At 43.9% G+C, this 17,148-nt stretch overlaps 1 protein-coding gene across 1 annotated transcript in view; it reads right to left on the reverse strand.

Moving 5' to 3' along the window:
• DPP10 (dipeptidyl peptidase like 10) overlaps positions 1 to 5,578 on the reverse strand; it is a 552,866-nt gene extending 547,288 nt beyond the window's left edge. Inside the window, exon 1 of the mRNA XM_068949175.1 lies at positions 5,474 to 5,578. Within this exon, the coding sequence (XP_068805276.1) occupies positions 5,474 to 5,533 (60 nt within the window). The 5' untranslated portion in view covers positions 5,534 to 5,578. The remainder of the gene's footprint in view (positions 1 to 5,473) is intronic.
• Positions 5,579 to 17,148: the final 11,570 nt, after the last annotated feature.

Genomic DNA, 17,148 nt, shown 5'->3' on the forward strand with positions numbered 1-17,148 from the left:
TTAAAAGGAAAGTTATAAACTGCAAATGTATCAGAATATGCTGGTGTGAGTGTGTGTTTGTGTCTATATCTAGATACATAAAATCTATAGCACAGAAGCAGTATATACACTTAAATATATGGAGGTATCAAACATTTTAGGTTTTTTTGCTGATTGCTTTGTAAGCTTTTATGAAAAGAGCATGATATTAGGAATGGAAGGTTTTGAAAGTATATTAACAATTTGTATGCGCAGGGAACAGCCAACAAATGTAACCCATCGGCAAGTTAAGGGCAGGCAGTGAAACCACATTCCCCTAGTCAGGAACGACTCCGCTCACGTCTGTGTTGGCTGAAGAGTTTGCTGGGCAATTGCAGCTGGAACATGCTGTGGACTACAGGTCACAACCGTGCTGACACGGTACTATTCCTTACCAACATTTAATAGCATATCTTCCTCTTTTTGCCCCTATTTTCCATTTTCCACTAGTATTACATTTTAATGATTTGTTTTTCTTCCAACAGGTACCAATCAAAAGTGATCTAAAATAGAACTGATCCTGATGTTACCTTTGACATAGAGCAATTGCTTTTTAATAGATTGGGAGGGGAAAATGTAAGTATTTCAAATGTTTGTTTCATTCCTTCAGCTTTTTATTTGAAACTGTGCTTCTTCCCATTATGTTGAAAGGGGCTTTTTAAAAGGAGACAGCACTGGTTCTTCTCTGCTAGCACAGCTTGTTGACAGGGAGACTAAAACAATACAGGGAAGTAAAATGTGTGGAAATATGTGAAAGATTTAAAGGTTGCAGTTAATTCTTCAAATTTCCAGAGGTCTGCAGTACGTGACTATACTGGAAAGCCTGCTCGCCGCATACATATGTGCGCATGGCTGTATTTTTGTTCCACAAAATACAAATGAAACACACCAGCAACTCTGTTCAACCCAAACTTGACAAAAAATAATTTACCAGAATGGTAGAAAAGCAATTGCACATGATAAGGATGCAAAAGAGCCCAAAATGCTTTCAGGGAAGACAATTCGAGGCATCTCTAGCATGCTCCAGGCTCTTTGACTACTCCTATAATCACTTAGTGTCCCCTAATTGCTCACTATGCTCCTTCAGATCCCTTCTGAGGAATAAGATAACACAGTGGCACTGTACATCTGCTTAGCATTTACAAAAATAAAAGTATTATCTTTCTTCTTGACCTCTATTTGGAGATGGACGTTTCCTCGCCAGTGCCCTGCCGCCCACGTGAGCCACTTGCCTCCTCCACCCGACCGGCACCGCTGCGCGGTGCTCCAGCAGGAACCGCGGCTCCTCGCGGCGCGGTACAAATATGTGTCCACCTGGCATGGAAATGCTCCAACCACCTAAAGCCTTAAACATGGAGAGAAAAATAGCATGCAGACCTATGAGTTTTAAACGCATTAAATTTTTCTTTTTGCGCCGTTATGCCGCCACAGGCTGCATTCCCAATAACGACCTAATCCTGTATTACTTGTGACTCTTGTTGGATATTATCCTGGATACTTCATAATTGAACGTTCACTCAGATTATCTGTCAGCAACCTGGTTTTGATGGAGTTCAGAAATGCTGTTCTCATGTTAAGGGATTTTTTTTTCCCAAATAGCTGATAGATTTGAATTATTCCCATATATGCACAAAGTCTGTTCTGTGCACATTCTCTAAGCGTTGAAACATACAATATACCTGTAGTGTAAACTTGCAAAATATTACCAAGCGGCCTTTATTAGTAGGAACAGCTACATGTTAGTACCTCTCTTTCTCTGGCAGGAGGTGCATGTATAGCATTTTGCAGGAGCAGGCACATGTTTGCTGCTAAGGTGCAGTTTTGGTATAAAAGTCTTAGTTGCTGCATACACACAGGTAAGTCCATTAGGAATACAGAGAAACTCCTTTAAATATGTGCTCCTCAACCTAACTGTAGGTAAGAAGACTACTAGTAAACCACCATTCATCAATGAGTGTGTGTTAAAAGACTGCTAAAATAAGTGTCAAATGTCATAATTCCTAATACTTGTTAGTAACATTTGTTGCAGAATTTTTGTTAAAAGACATATCTGCACTCGCCCTTTACAGTTCACAATCTAAAAGCTAATAAATAAATAAAAACGAAAGGACGACAGGGAAGAAGGACGAGTAGAGTAAAAGGGTATAACATACATATTGTATTACACAGTAATTATGTGCTTCTGAAATGCCAATTAGTAACCCTGTCCATGATCCAGCTCATAGTCAGATCAATATTGGGTTGATAAAGACAAAGAGTAATGATCTGGCAGAGAATGCTTTATTATTAAACAATGTGGAAAAGCACAGAAACATTAGCTTAACTCCTTCCTTTTTTAAGTGCAAGTTGTAGTCCTGACTCTGTAAACAGCAAGACGTTAGCGTATTTCTGTTTTGGAGTACCTGTAATTTCTGCACAAATTTTTGGTTTCAAAGAATTTATAAAGGTAGACCTTGGCCTGCCAAGATAATTCTTTTCTTTGTCTTTTTTTTTTTCTCCAGAAAGGCAAACAATTCCTTAACAGACCTTTTCTCTGTGGCAAAAAAAAAAAATCGTTTGGCTATTAGTACAACATAAAAGTGCACAACAGCAGAAGGATTCTCCTAGAAGATCTAATTTACTTGCAGCGTTGACAAGATGAGTCAAGAGGGTAAAGAATGAAAACAGGTTCATTGCCCGGGGGGGGGGGGGGGGGGGGGGCTTCTGAAGTCAAGGTTGTAATGATACGGAAACAAGGTAAGTATTTAGCATTCACAGATAGACCGTAAAAGTTTTTGTTACAGATCTCACAGTGAAAGATCATTATTCACAGTACTGCTAGCAAGGTGGTAAGATCTGCAGTCCCTTCAGAAACGCTGTAAAAAGGCTTAGAGCTAAAAGACAGCTTTATAAGAAGATTTTGCATTTTATTCAAGGGGTTTGGTATCTTTGGGCTTTTTTTTTTCCCTGCAAAATTAGACTTCCTATGGCAACATGTTTCTGCCTCACTGAAACTGTTTAGGGTAACGCAAGCAAATCTCCAGGCGCTGTATGTAGATGCAGCACCTTCTTCCCAACAAGGGAGGATCCGGGGAGGGGTGAGATGCCCCCAAGTACAAGCATCAGACTCCCTAAAGTAGCAAAGTGACTTCAGATAGGAATCAGAGCCGCTAGGCTCATATTTAGAGCAAGTTTTCATCTGACGAAGTCCTACTGGTCATTTGTCCGGCACCTCCTCTTTGGCCTGCAACGTCACCGGTGACTACCTCTCGAACGTCCCACAGATTTCAGTCCAACTCCATGGCTTCCTTGGCCTGGGGACTGCTTTGCTCATTATTCCCATGTGTACTCGTCCTTCTGTCAAACACTTTCCCTCCATTATTCCTTTTATTCATTTCTGTTACGAGACTGTTAAAGAACAAGTAAATCAGTTTTTCAGGGAGCGTCCGTGGTCCGTTGCAAGAGCGAGGACACAAAGGCGCCTCGCAACATCTCATCAGAGCAGGAACAGTGTCAGTGGTAAAGTTTCAAGATACAATTTACCAGACAAGTGGACTGCTCCACTTGTTGCTACATGGTTTATACTATGTTTCAGAGCAAACACAAAACTTACACAAAAATACTTCACCTAAGCACTGTGAAGTAACATTATATTAAGCGTAAGACAGAGGAGCTGAGATGTAATGGGTCTACGTATTGGAGAGAAATGTACAGAATAATTAAAAAAAAGAAGAAAGACTGGCTTACATAGATATCCTTACAGCAGGTGTAAAGCTTTTCTGTAACTTTGATTTTTGGCACTTTCATAATTGTTGGAATTAACAATGCTTCTTGGCAAGATAGGGTTAATATGCAACTTATATTTAACTGGTCACTAATGGTGCATTTTAGAAATAGTTTTCAATATTTGTTCCTCATTACCACAGGGCAATTACTACCTGTCTAATGTCATAGATACTTTATGATGGATCCATCTGCGTAGCGTGGAAGCACTTGAAACTATTTATAAAGTACGTTTTACACCTGACACATAAAATTAAGATTAGAAAAATGAGACAGTTTTCTAATGGCATCAGTATTACTATGTTGGATGTATAATGGACCCATGTCTAGAAGGCTCTGAATCATATTCTCTCTTCTTGAAGACTATTGACTTGTCTGGGCCTCTTTTTTTAATGGCATATTGACGTTTGTTGTTGTTGTTGTTTTGGCTTAGAAGTCCAGTCAAATTTAATAAACGTCGCTGTCAGTGAAAAATTAGCATCAGCTGTACTAGCTGTAACAGAGGAATACTTCCCTGAGCAAGCACCACACTGCCTCTGCTTCCCAGTATTTTCTGAGATAGAGCTGCGAAGGATGAAATGGTTTTATGTGGTTTAATATTATATATGCTGACTCGTTGAAGTGGGCCAGGGCAATTGCAATTCATCACTTCCTATGACCTTGCACATCTGAGCATGAAATAACTGGCTGTTTATGGTCGGATGGATATCGTTATCCACGGCACGACCGGTCGTTAAGAGCCGCAGGTCAGTCCCCACCTCATCCCCAAGCATAGCGACGCTGTGCATTACGGACGGTACGCTGGGAATTGCAATGCAGCCTATAAAAAATGACAGCTTTAACAGAAGATTTATACCTTTTATCCCCTCCTGTCTCAGCTCTAAGTCATGATTTTTATTTCCAGCAGTTAATTGTATAAATCCTAATTGACAATTTGCTAACACGGTGTGCAGTCCACCTATTTCTTTTGAAAATAAAAACATGCAGAAAACAACCCCTCCAACTTTTTCTTTTAACGGAGAGAAGTCCCAGGAGCTCAGCACTGCGTGTCTCTGCATCACGTACCACAGCAAAACACCAAAGTGAACTTTTCGGCTTTCATGTTATTTTGTGAAACAAAATACCCAGTGTAAAATCTCTTTCCGTTGTATTTTCAGAACTAAGAATGGAAAATCAAATAGAGGGACACTGACTGCATTATTATGTTATTTCAGGAAAAAGTGCTTACTTCTACAGAGATACTTCCTAGTGAATACAAATCTGTTTAGGGATTACATTTGATCATTACAGGGACCGGTACCTCAGCTAGAGCTGAGGCAGCTGTTGCTCGATGAAACGGCAGGGTTTTGTCAGAGGCCGGGGGACAAGGCAATGAAGGAGCGAGCGGACAAGTTCCCACAGCATCACACGAGCTGCCCCGCGGCACCACGCGCATCTCCCGCGCGTGGGAACAACACAGCCCCCGACGCGACCTCCTCATGTTTTCAGCCGTTCCGGCTGGACAACCACCGTGAGGGCTAAATCGCAAAAGGCAAACCAGCGCCGGGCCACCACGAGCTTGCAACCCCCCGCCCCGGCAGCGCGCTGCCCTGCGCGGCGCGCGGCGCCCCCGGCCCCGCCGCCCGCCTTCTCCGCGCAGCGCCGAGCACCTTGCGCCGGCGGAGCGCGGGCGGCCCCGGCAGCAGCGCCCTACCTTGGTGGCCGCGGGCGGCTGGCACGGGACGTGGTGGGACACGGTCGCCGTCTGGTTCATGTTTCCGCCGCCCGCGGGGCGCTCCCGGGCCGGCGCGGTGCGGCCGCGGCTCCGGGCGCCTCCGCGCGGCTCCGCACCCCGCGGCGCTGCCGCCCGCCGCTCCGCCCGCCCCGTCCCGTCCCGTCCCTCCCCGCCGGCCCCGCGCAGCGCGGGCGGCTCCGCCTCGCAGCGCGCTGCGGCGGCACCCCCCCCCCCCCGCCTTTTCTTTCTTTTTAACCCTCTTTTGGTTTGTTTTCGGCGTCCCCCTCCCCCCTCCCGCGCACCCCGCTGCCTTATCGGCCGCTTTGCCGCATGGCGTGCCGCGGGCGGGACACGCACACGCGTGCGGCGAGCGCGCGCAGCCCTAACCCGCCCCGCGCCACCCGCGACCCGCGTGGGTCTGCAAGGACCGGGCGCGACGCAGCCTGGGCTGCGTTTCCAGCTAATAACTTGTGTGCGTGGGTTTTGTTGGTGGCACGGTCCGAAAGGGGGGCTTGCCAGAAACACGTAAAAGGCTGCGGCCGCGGGGCTGCCCCGGAGCGGGTGTCGGTACGGCCGGTTTGGGGATAACACTTGGCAAGTTCTGTGAGCTGAATGCCATCAGCCCAGGCCGATATGAACAAGCAAGACGTAATTTTATATATATATATATATATATATATATATATATATATATATATATATATATATATCCTGGCAATAGATAGATAGATAGATAGATAGATAGATAGATATCCTGGCAATCCTGGGCAATACGCTCTAGGTGACCCTGCTTGAGCAGGGAGGTTGGACTAGATGATCTCCAGAGGTCCCTTCCAACCTAAACGATTCTGTGATTCTGTGATATATATATATATTTGTGTATATATATATACACACACACCCACGCACACCCACACGTATATATATGTATACACATACATATACATATATTACAAACACATAATGATATCTTAAATATTATCTTAGAGACACCTCCCAGCAAGGCATTCCTGGGATATCTTGGGGCGGAGGGAGGGAAATCACTGCGTGGGCAAGTGCACTAGGTTCAGGATGGAGCGAAGAAGGAAAAAGGACAGACGACAGCCAGCAACCATGGCACAAATCTTGCAGAGAAATTGCTGATTAGGTGTCTCTTAGTGCACGAGACTGCAGCTTCAGATATCTTCAAAGCATCTGCTTTTTCCAGAGGGAGGCTGCTGAGCACTACTGGATGCCATACCAAAAGCTACACTCCCAGCACAGGAAGTTATTGCTTGAAAATAAAATAGCTTTTAAAAATTCAGGCCCTAGGTTCTCATTCTCTGGTTCTCTCCCTCTCTCCCTCTCTCTCTCTCTCTCTCGTTTTTTTAAAGGAAGTTCAGCAGACTGTACAAAGCACATGTCCAAAATATAGGGATGCAACTCTGCAAAGAAAACAAGAAAGTTTTGTAAAAGACTTCAGATAGTGATTTCAACAGCACAAGGAGACACATGGTAGACATCCATCTCTTCCAAGCACCTGCCAGAAAGCGCTTGCATCGGGGTGTAACAGCCAGGCCTGGTAGCAGGAATTTAGGGTAAGCTTCACATTGCAAGGAAAGACAAATAGAAGAGAAAAGGCTACGAATTCGCTCTACTGTGCAAAGCAGTACAGTCAAATAGCCATCAATACCTCAAAGTCAAAATCCACGTTACACATCTTAACTGAAACTCAAAGTCAAACACTGCTGCAAGAAGGCAAAAGAGATTTAACTGGGTAGGAAAAGGCTCAGCTAGACCGAGGACCGTGCAAAAAAATGCTGAGGAGCCCCGACATAGGAATAAGCCCTCGGTACAAACTGCCCACAAGCCTAGCATCCTCCGCAATACAGCTAAACGCTGCCAGACTCCTAAAGAGAAAGCAGGAAAATGTGCAGAAAAGCATCGTCTCGAATGGGATCCCCACCTGGATGACCTGGGTGCCTCCCGTGGGGTGCTCGGCCCCCGCACAGAGCAGCACCGGGGCTGGCCGCCCGCCCGCGGGGCTCGCTCGCGTTAGCCTCCTTCACCTCATCGGATTTATTGGATTTTGAGCAATAAAAAAAGCATTTAGCAAGCATATCAGGGGCTCAGCAGTGCTCTTTCACCTCCCTTCCTCACACCCAGGCAGGATGGAAACCTAATGGATCCAGATGGAAAAAAAAACCTCACAGAAAAATGAGACTTACGATTTGGCTCAAAGGTTCTCAATTTGCTATTGAGGGGGTGGAAGAGAGAGGAATGGACTAAACTGCTATTTGGAAAAAAAGTTAAGAATTTGACTTTCCCCATGCTAGCACTCGTACCCAAACGTTCATTCTGAACAGAAAATGCCAGTTCATGGGTGCTTTGGAGTTATCAGGCACCAAGAGCTGAAGTAAGCAGACACGCCCTGGAGGATTCAAAGACACACATTTTCTTCTTTATCTTGAAATATATTTATGTTGAACAACTTCACATAGGAACTACTTTAAGCCAAAAGAATGAACTACCGATATTTTCAGTTGAACTAGGTATCCGTGGATTTTTACAAGCTCCTGTGAGAACTTTGTGTAAAGTTTCTATGCTTGATTTTATGCTTTGCAGTGGCTGACCTTCTATGCAAGCCATCAAAAACACCTTTAAGCTAACACATAAAACTCTTCCTTATAATAATAAAAAGAAAGCAGCTTGGGCAAAAAGCTGCCAAAGACAGAGAGAAGATCAATAATTTCCTGGTGTTGTTTTTAAATGAACTTCCACAATTTTTAATTTATCTGTTCCTAGAAAGTACACATTTTGCTGATTAACATCCTGCTCTTACTAGAGGTAACCTAATTACAGTATGAAGCTAACAAGGGTGCTTAGGGGTGCTAATGACACTATAAGTGCATCGTTGATCATTATAAAAAATATCAGGAACAATTAGGATCAATAGAGGGGGATTCCACACAAGGCTGATGGAAACCCCCTAGAGAGGGCTCCGTCGATTCCTTCCCAGGGACATCATTCCCCGCCATCCCTCGGTTTCCCCTCTGCGGCCGGCAATCCCCTGTCGTGTGTAACGCTCTTTGGTGACCGGCTGCTCATCAAAACGCAGCTCTTGGATGCGCCTTGGATGCCGGCTGCTCATGCAAGTATCCGCGTCAGCCCAGCGAGGAGGTTTTCAAACGTTTCACTGCCTTTAGGGTGCAATTAAATAGCAGCGAGATTACCAAAAGATGTTGGAGAATATTAAATCCGTGAGCAGATGCCTCTGTTGCATATTGCAGGAGCGCAGGTGGTACCTGCTCGAGTCGGAGCCGCCCGTCGGCACGCCGGACGAGCCTCCTTCCTGAAATATTTAAAACGATTAAGAAATCAATATGATTAGCCAGGCAAAGTGATATAACTCTCCAGCAAGCTTAAAGGAAAAGCAACTCCCTGCTCACGCTAGGCAGCTCTGACAGCACCAGCCCTGCTGTCAGAGGTGGCGTTCCCGGCAGCCCCTGATCACTATTCAGGTCCTGCAGTAACCTACTGTTAGTAACTCCTGCTACAGTTCCCTGGCCAGACATTTCCCTGCCTCTCGCTTTTTGTTTTTTCCCCTCAAGTCTTATGTGCTTTCTTAACAAAAAGACCACCAAAATGCTTTATTTTTCAAGTTAGACCTCCTGAATTAAATTGTGTAATTGCTGTCCTAAGAAATAAAAAAATAAAATGTCTACTGGTGCTTGCACGTACTTCATGAAAAGATGTTTTCTGTAGCTACTTGCTGTCTTGTGTTTGTATGCAAGCACATACTATTTTACTTCTACTGCTGTTCTGCACAGCCAGGGCCTGATTTTGCGCTCGCACGCGCTGGCAACTATCGGCACGAGCGGGTTCACTTTCTGCCTCGCGCTGCTTCCTAAGCGGCTTACAGCCCTTTCCGTTTATGGACCAAGACGTTTTTCACGCCACAAGGGAGACTAGTGCTGGACCACTGCGAGCTTGCCATCTTCTTAAGAGTTTTTTGTGCAGAACAGGCTGGTTTTGCATCAACATCAGGCTTAAGTGAGACGACGTGGCACGTCCTCTCTTGCAGCAGGCTCCACAAGACTCTCCCTTTCTTTCCTGCTGCCCTAAACGGCTGTCGACAAAAAGGCCAGCAGTACCCATAGACGTCCCAATTTGTCCAGAAGGCAACATCTATAGAGGTATGCAGATGAACCTGTTATGATTACTTTCTATTGTTATTCATTTATTTTAACAAGAAATATTTAGGTGAAATGTTTGTACCTCTTTTTAGGAATGACAGGTGTGCTAAAATACTGATACATGTACAATGATTCCTTTAGTCAATTCTCTGTAAAGATGAAGGTGGACAGTATTAAGTTACAGCCAGAAGAGGAAGACATCCTCCACGTCACAGTAACAGTGAAGTGTCCTGACTGGGTTTTGCCTGTGAACATGTGATGTCATGAAAATGTGATTGGCAACACCTACGGATCCGTGACTCAGTACAGGGCACGCGTCGCCAGAACTGATGGAAAGGAAAAACAGACTGGGAACAACTGTGCTGTTACTGGGGAAGAAGCAGCAAGCAGTTTTTGAGGCAGAAAACCATGAACAGATGCAAGAGAAAAAGCTCTGTGTATGAACGAACTAACCGGCGATGCGCATTGCCTGCAAAAACCGAAGCAGAAAGTGGGTGACTTTATGAACACCACGTAGCAGCACGGCACTTAGCAGGTCTCTTAAGGGTCGCTGAATGAATTTGGATGAATTGCCAAGCAGCGGTGGAAGCAGAGAGCATCTGGAGGATCCCGTTAAGTCCGCTTTGTGCAAGTCTATTCCCAGACTTGAGCAGGGAATGAGAAAAGCTTTTGGTCCTTCTCATCTTCGAACAAGGCTTCAGAGTAATAGGCAATACTATTTAAGAATACGGAAAAAAAAATGATGGCCAAACTATATTAATTTGCCCTAGCATGCTGATGCACAAAAAAAACCACAAGAGTGTTACGTTTTGATGGCATATCGACATTGTGGTTGTTCCTTAAAGGCAGAGGCCAAAACTGCACCCTGCTCAGTGTGGATGTACCAGCCACACACCATGCACAAACTAGCTGGAAAATACTGAAAAAGGGTAAGAGAAAGAAAAAAAATTAGACAGATGCATATATTAGACGGACAGATACATGAGGAACTTCAGCAAAGAAGAACAAATTCTTTTGCTTTGATCTCACACGAAGCCCACTGAAAACCCCAGGGGCACTAAGCTCCATCTTACTGTTTTAGCAAAGAATTTTCTCATTCATTTAGCCTTCTATCTGTGGGAGCCGTTGCATTATAAAAAGAAAAAGATAAACCTGAATGATCTGAGAAGTTGATTTAATTTCATGCATAACTATTACTCACACTGCTAACAGGATTCAATATATCTACCACTGGAGAATTATAAAGTGAGTAACATTTTTGCACACCTGAAGACATACAGGAATGCCTAGCTAGCAGTCTCCTTAATTTTGAGCACAGCAATATTCCTGTTCTCGTTGCACAGCACTCAGGAGCTATCACAAAATACCGGAGACATAGCAGGCGTCACGTAAGGGTCTTTCTGTACAAATTTATGCTTCTTTAAGCATGAAAAACTTGCTTGTCGTGGAGAACACTGAAACCCATGCAGCATACTTAGTCTGGAAGAACATTATTTCTGCATCTTGTCCACCTCTAATCTTCCAGGGACGTTCTCGCTGGCTGAAGGTAGGCCTGAGCCTCAGATTTCTGAGTCGAGTCTATATCCAAAATCCACAGTCTAGAGGTGCTGGATTGCAGATTAGGACACCTGTTTGAATGAAATGTCAAGCAAGACCAGATATATTGTCTAAGCAGCACGTACTCCCTTATTTTCAGTATATGTAACAAACCACTCCGAGGCAGCCTCCCCTTTAAAGATCAGGCCCCAGCCAGCAGTTAAACTTCAGAAACATTATAACCAAGCACAATTTGCCCCCTGAGGATCAGTCCAGCTTCCCAAGCCTTAACACCCCGTGTAGACAGCCATGCAAACTTGCCAAGGCTTTGCCAAGCTTCTTGCAACGGGAAACCACGATCTGATCAAATTGTTAGTCCCCTCAACGGGAAGTTACCCCACAAGTCTTTTTGCACCTGGCTTGAACAAGCAGGTTAGCTCCGAGTCATTGGATCTGGTTGAGAAGTTTTACCCTGAGCTGTTCGTATCTCAAGGGAGCATCCTAAAATCAGCTGGCAGTAAAGTTAGGGGGGGAAAAAAAAAAAAAAAGCACACATCTATAAAGGATTTGGAGTTTTAATTAATCATTTGTAGCTATGGAGACTGAAGTGGAGGAGGAATATTTTTTATGTTAGCTCTCAGAGGCTGCAAGAAATAAAGATGTTTTTCAAATTAAACAAAAACAGAAAAATGCAGTGACAACAGCAGAAAAAAAAAAAGCAAATTGGCTACTACAGACGCTCTTCCTTCATCTGTGTGGGTTAATATACGCTTAAGAGAAATTTTAGAGTCATGCTATCACCTGTGGGCATGAGAAAGAAAACTTTAGAAGAACAATACTGACACTATAATTATTCCCAACATTATACTGGAGCGTTACCGCATAGTGGAGCAAGAGTCTCCCTTCCTTCACTCAGGGTAAATCTTGCAACATCTAGCATGAGGGGCTTTGTACAGATGCAAGATACGGGTACGTTCCCTGAAACATCGCTTGGGAAAGGAGCTACAGGGAGTGGTTACCATCGGAAGTGAAAAGATGCTTTTCTCACCCTTTAAGCCAAGTCAAAGTCTCTTCCACCTATGAGACAGGTATTCCTGTCACCTCACTTTTAAAGTGTTTTTACAAGACTCTGAGTGCTAGAGAAGGCTTTAATTCATCACCACATGTACAAAACAGCAGATGCGTGATTCATCTTCTGTCTCACTCTTCTCCAGCCTCACAGTATTAACGTATTGGTTGGGCATACTTTGTATACGTGTTTCCCCGTCGGGACAGAAGCCCGCATTTTAATTAAAAGGGCTGAAAGATGGGGTAGCAAACAACACTTCTCGCAGGAATGGGGCTCAGCTTTCCCAGCCGGGGGAACAAAGCTGCCCTGAGGGTTTATTGCTTTGTGTCCCCAGCTCTGGGGCAAGGCAAAGCGACCTGAAAACAGCACGAGCCTCGTGCAAGCTGCCGGCAGTCCTTCTGGCAGTGCTGATATCTGAGAGGGAACCTACCTGGTAAAATAAGGGTTCTGTATGGTTTAAATCTCTAATCATTGCTCCAGTAAAGGAAAAAGAGACATGGTGCAAGGAAAGCACTAATGAGGAAAAATCATAAACAGCTGCAATGACAAAGCTGGCAATAGACAAAGAATAGAAATTAGGAGGAAGAGCTTACTCAAAGCGCAATAATTAGGTAGGTAATAAAACCTACATCTTAGAAGTAATCCTTGCCATCAGGTTATGAAGATTAGGGTGGAGCTGGGATCCAGGACTGGACTTTTCCATGCTATGCCCTTTGCAGCTTGTGCTTGCAGCTGTAAATGCTGCTGTTGGGCTGGTTCTTGGAAGAGACTCTTCTTCTTCACTACGTGCAATGTTTCTCAGTCTCTTCAGACTGGTAATGCCTTGTCAATAGGAAAACATTTGACATCTCCGTATCTTTCTTTTTAATCACGAGTGTGTCAGTCACAAGCTCACGTGATCCAGCCACCACGGTAGCAGCTGTGCTTCAGCTGACAAGCTGTGAAAGTTTCAGCTGCCCAAAATCACTGAGAGCATTTTTATTTCCTATTGTTAGAATTACAATGAGATGTTCACAACTCATGGCCGTACACCAAGATACCTTCACACACGCACCACAGTGCATTTCAGTGACCTCAACTATCACGCTTGACTAGTTAGAAAATGCTACCTTGCTAATAAGACCCAGCATTGCTGCCAGATGCTCATTCAAATATCACTTAAAGATGCATATAAATCATTTCTTTATACTTTAGCATTCTTTCTGTAGCCCAGTTTAAAAAAAAAAAGTAAAGCACTGCAGGGAAAACCAGTGCGGGTTCCCCACTCCTGTGCATTGCAATGAACTGTGGCCTATTGCAGTGGAAATTACAGTCAGTGTTGCAATGCCTAAAATAACCAAGGAGCTAGGTGTGAGATTAGAGCTGTCTCTTCTCTCCTCTGGGCCGAGAAGCTTTTAGTGAATTCTAGAGAGATACCGAGAACCTGGGGCACTCAGATGGTGCGGAGGGATTTGTCTGGGAACGACCAAGTCCTACACGCCATTATGTGTTCTCCAGCAACCGTGCAATCTTTTAATAGCTAAGCCCAGAAAATATAGCAGCCTGTTCTCAGCTTTGGTGATATAGTAAAGTATGTGCTTATTGTGATGCTGACGGCTTCAAATGCAAGTTCATTGTACTCACTTATAACTTCCGTGATAAATGTGAAATAGTTGTCCTGTATTCACAAATAAAGGACACTAGCTCCTCTAAATACCTAAAAATCTAGCCATTATTTTGATGGCAGCATCTTTTCTAAACCATTCCACAAGTACGTTTTTATTTAAGTGCGTGATTTGTCAGAAGTGATTCCAACAGCTGTAAGAACAGAGAAATTGGAGCTTGCTTAACCAGTCTATAAACCTGCTGTTTCAGTCTCAAAGATAAGTTACACCACATGAGCACATTCACTAAACATTCATGTTCTTCTTCTTGACCTCCTATTTATCTTCAAAGAGGAGAAAAGAAAAACATAAATCAAAGTCTCAGAACATATTTCTTCTCCAATTCCAAAGCTGCCATATCTCTATGATAAAATCACAGTCCCCCACCACAGAAATAAAAACTGTGGCCTAGTAATCAGCGCTTCAAAAATAGTTACACTACACAATAGCTTATACTTACCTAAAGCCTTTCACCCCAAGGATCCCAAAGCAATTTATACATAATATAGATTTGGCTGATACCAAAACACTAGTGGTGAAGACTTATTTGGGAGTCAAGGGGTTCTATAAACCATGCAGTTCTTCGCAATCCCAAATTTGGCATACACCAGCTATCTGCTTAGCAGTGTAAACCAAATCTATTACAATTTTCTGTCCCAAATTTAGGAATATTCCAAGTCCATATTGGAACGTGGGTTCTAAACCTCTCTTTAATTTCAGTCAATGATTTTGGTGCATTAACAAAGGAAAGGACTTGATATAACAGTGCCCATCAGTCATACCCAAGCTTCACTAGATGCTTATCCAAAATACTACCAGTTTTAACACATCCTTCCAAAGAGAAGGAACACCTTGGGTTCTCTGCTTACTTTTCCTTTCCTTTATCAAATTTATTTCCAAGCCATCCTGACCCTGGGTAGATACCTGTCTGCAGGCTGAGCCTTGGCTCCTTTGCATGCTAGCTCTGAAATACTATCATTTCCCTACCAGCTGCTCAGCAAAGCCAAGCGGAGGGTCTAAGGGTGCTTGCCGGACTCCCAGCACCATCAGGACATAATGGTATGAACTGATATCTAAACACGGTTCTGAAACTGCTGCCAGTTTCCTACAGCCCAAACTACACCTCTGGGGCACTGTGTGAAAGGAAACTTGGGGAACTCTATGAATATGTATTTCCTAAAAATTAACTGGTAACTCATTTGTATTTCCAAGGCAATTTTCACATGGAAAAGGGCTGTTTTCTCTCTCTACATTATAAAGCATGAGTTTTTGCTTTGGCTTTCCTCAGTCTTCAAAGCATTGGCATGCACACTTTGCAAGCATTAGCTATTTGCTTTATAAGATCCCCAAAAGGCAAATTTAGGTGTGTGGGGGAATGACTCTGTTGTAGCACGTGTTACAGACGCTAGCTACAGCACAGTGCCCTGGCGTTCTGCAGAAAGAGCAAATCCCTGCAATACTCAACATTTCAAGCTTTAGCTAAAAACTGGCACATTTTAAAACTGGGAAACTGGATCAGAACACCTTAACACCACACAGACCTCTTCAGTCTCAAGAGCAGGATTAGAAATCTTACTCAGGTCCCATGCTTAGCCCTCTGCAGCATATTTTCCCCACCAAAACTCATGCACACAGGCCTGCCAGGGAAACACTGGGCTTTTATACCGGCTTGCAAGACAGCAGCACCTGCCGCCGAACTGATCTGCACCCCATCGGCACCTGCAGCCAGCCTCATCCACAGAAAGCACCAGCTGCTCATCAGGAAGGAGGAAAAGTTACCTGTGGCTTCTGGAGGCAGGTGTTTGGTGAGTGGTTTTTTGGTTTTTGGTTTTTAGTGGTTTTTAAGTAAAATAGCATTGCCTGAGGAGAAATCTTACAGTTTGTGCTACCTGCGTGGCACATCTGAGCTTCACTTCTGGGTGGCAACTGCAGCATCTGTTAGCTAAGAGACAGGAATGCCCGTTTGCTAGGAAAGAAGAGAAAAAGAAGTGATTGGGTGGGAGTTTTCTGTCCTTCCTCACAATTCCTGGTGCACTGACAGCTGATCTGCTAGCAACACTCAAGTCTACTGAATTATTCAAGCAGTTTTCACACTGACATGCTGGAGAGGGTTGATTGCACTGCCTCACACTGGATTTCTTTTTTTTTTTAATATTACTTTTGGGGGGGAATGGCAACAAAATAGTCATTTCTCTTTAATTAAAGCAGCTTCAGAAATGCAAGCATTCAATTTTGTCTGTTAAGAGATAGCTGCCAAAGAAAAACATAAGAATAAAAGGCTGACCTCCTAATGAGACTGGTTTGAGTTAAACTCTGAAACTAAACCAGTGATTATATGGGGGTTATTTATTTCACAGTCTTTATACTGCTTCAGTCCTTGGCTCAAATCTTCAAGAGGTGAAAAACAATTTATTTTCCTAGAAAGGCTACCCAAAGAAGCTACACTGAGTGGTACCACCTGGGAATCTCACCCAGTGCTGATCTGTTTCATGCATCCCCACTTCTTGGCACATAACCACCAAGGGACTAGCCTGCATCTGTCTGCTAGTGTGTTACCCGGAGATGGCCAGGAACACTCTCTCTTTCTCACCCACCCTCCTCAAAGCATCCAAACCCAAACAGACTTCAAAGCTTATTTTGTGAAAGTAAATGGGGGCATGGACGAAAAAAAAGAGAAGTCGGACTGAAAGACCACGATTCTGCAGTAAATTCTGGATGCAGCTGGTTCTGTGGTCATCTTTACTGCATATAGGAATTAATTCTACAGTCCAGTTTTGTCTTCTGTGGCCATATATTAATGAAAAGGATTTATAACATGGCACTTGTAACTGCAAAGAAGTGCATTTGGCGACCCTAGATGTCCTACAAAGTTTCATCTGCTGTTTCCCTGCTCTGGTGGACTGCAGCTGTTGCAAGATGTTGTTCTGGAAATAGCCAAGCTTTTGATTATTGGGACAATAGGTCTTGCACCGACTTTTGAGTTCAATAAAGAATCATTGCAGAAACTCGATTACAGAAACTGTATATTTGCAGTTTCCTGTGTTTCTAATCATAGCATATAGGACTGGAAAGTCTTTTGGGGGCATTCAGTCCCGTCCCTTGCTACTGCAGGTGATCATAAAATAAAATCCATCTTATAAACTGATGGATTGCTTTGTTCTGTCATAAGGCATTTCATGTCATGCCGCTTCATTTCTAGTTACAGAAGCTTTCAGTTGGTGAATGGAAAGT

This window comes from Struthio camelus, chromosome 6 (assembly GCF_040807025.1).
Source record: "Struthio camelus isolate bStrCam1 chromosome 6, bStrCam1.hap1, whole genome shotgun sequence".
In the NCBI taxonomy this organism is placed as follows: domain Eukaryota; kingdom Metazoa; phylum Chordata; class Aves; order Struthioniformes; family Struthionidae; genus Struthio; species Struthio camelus.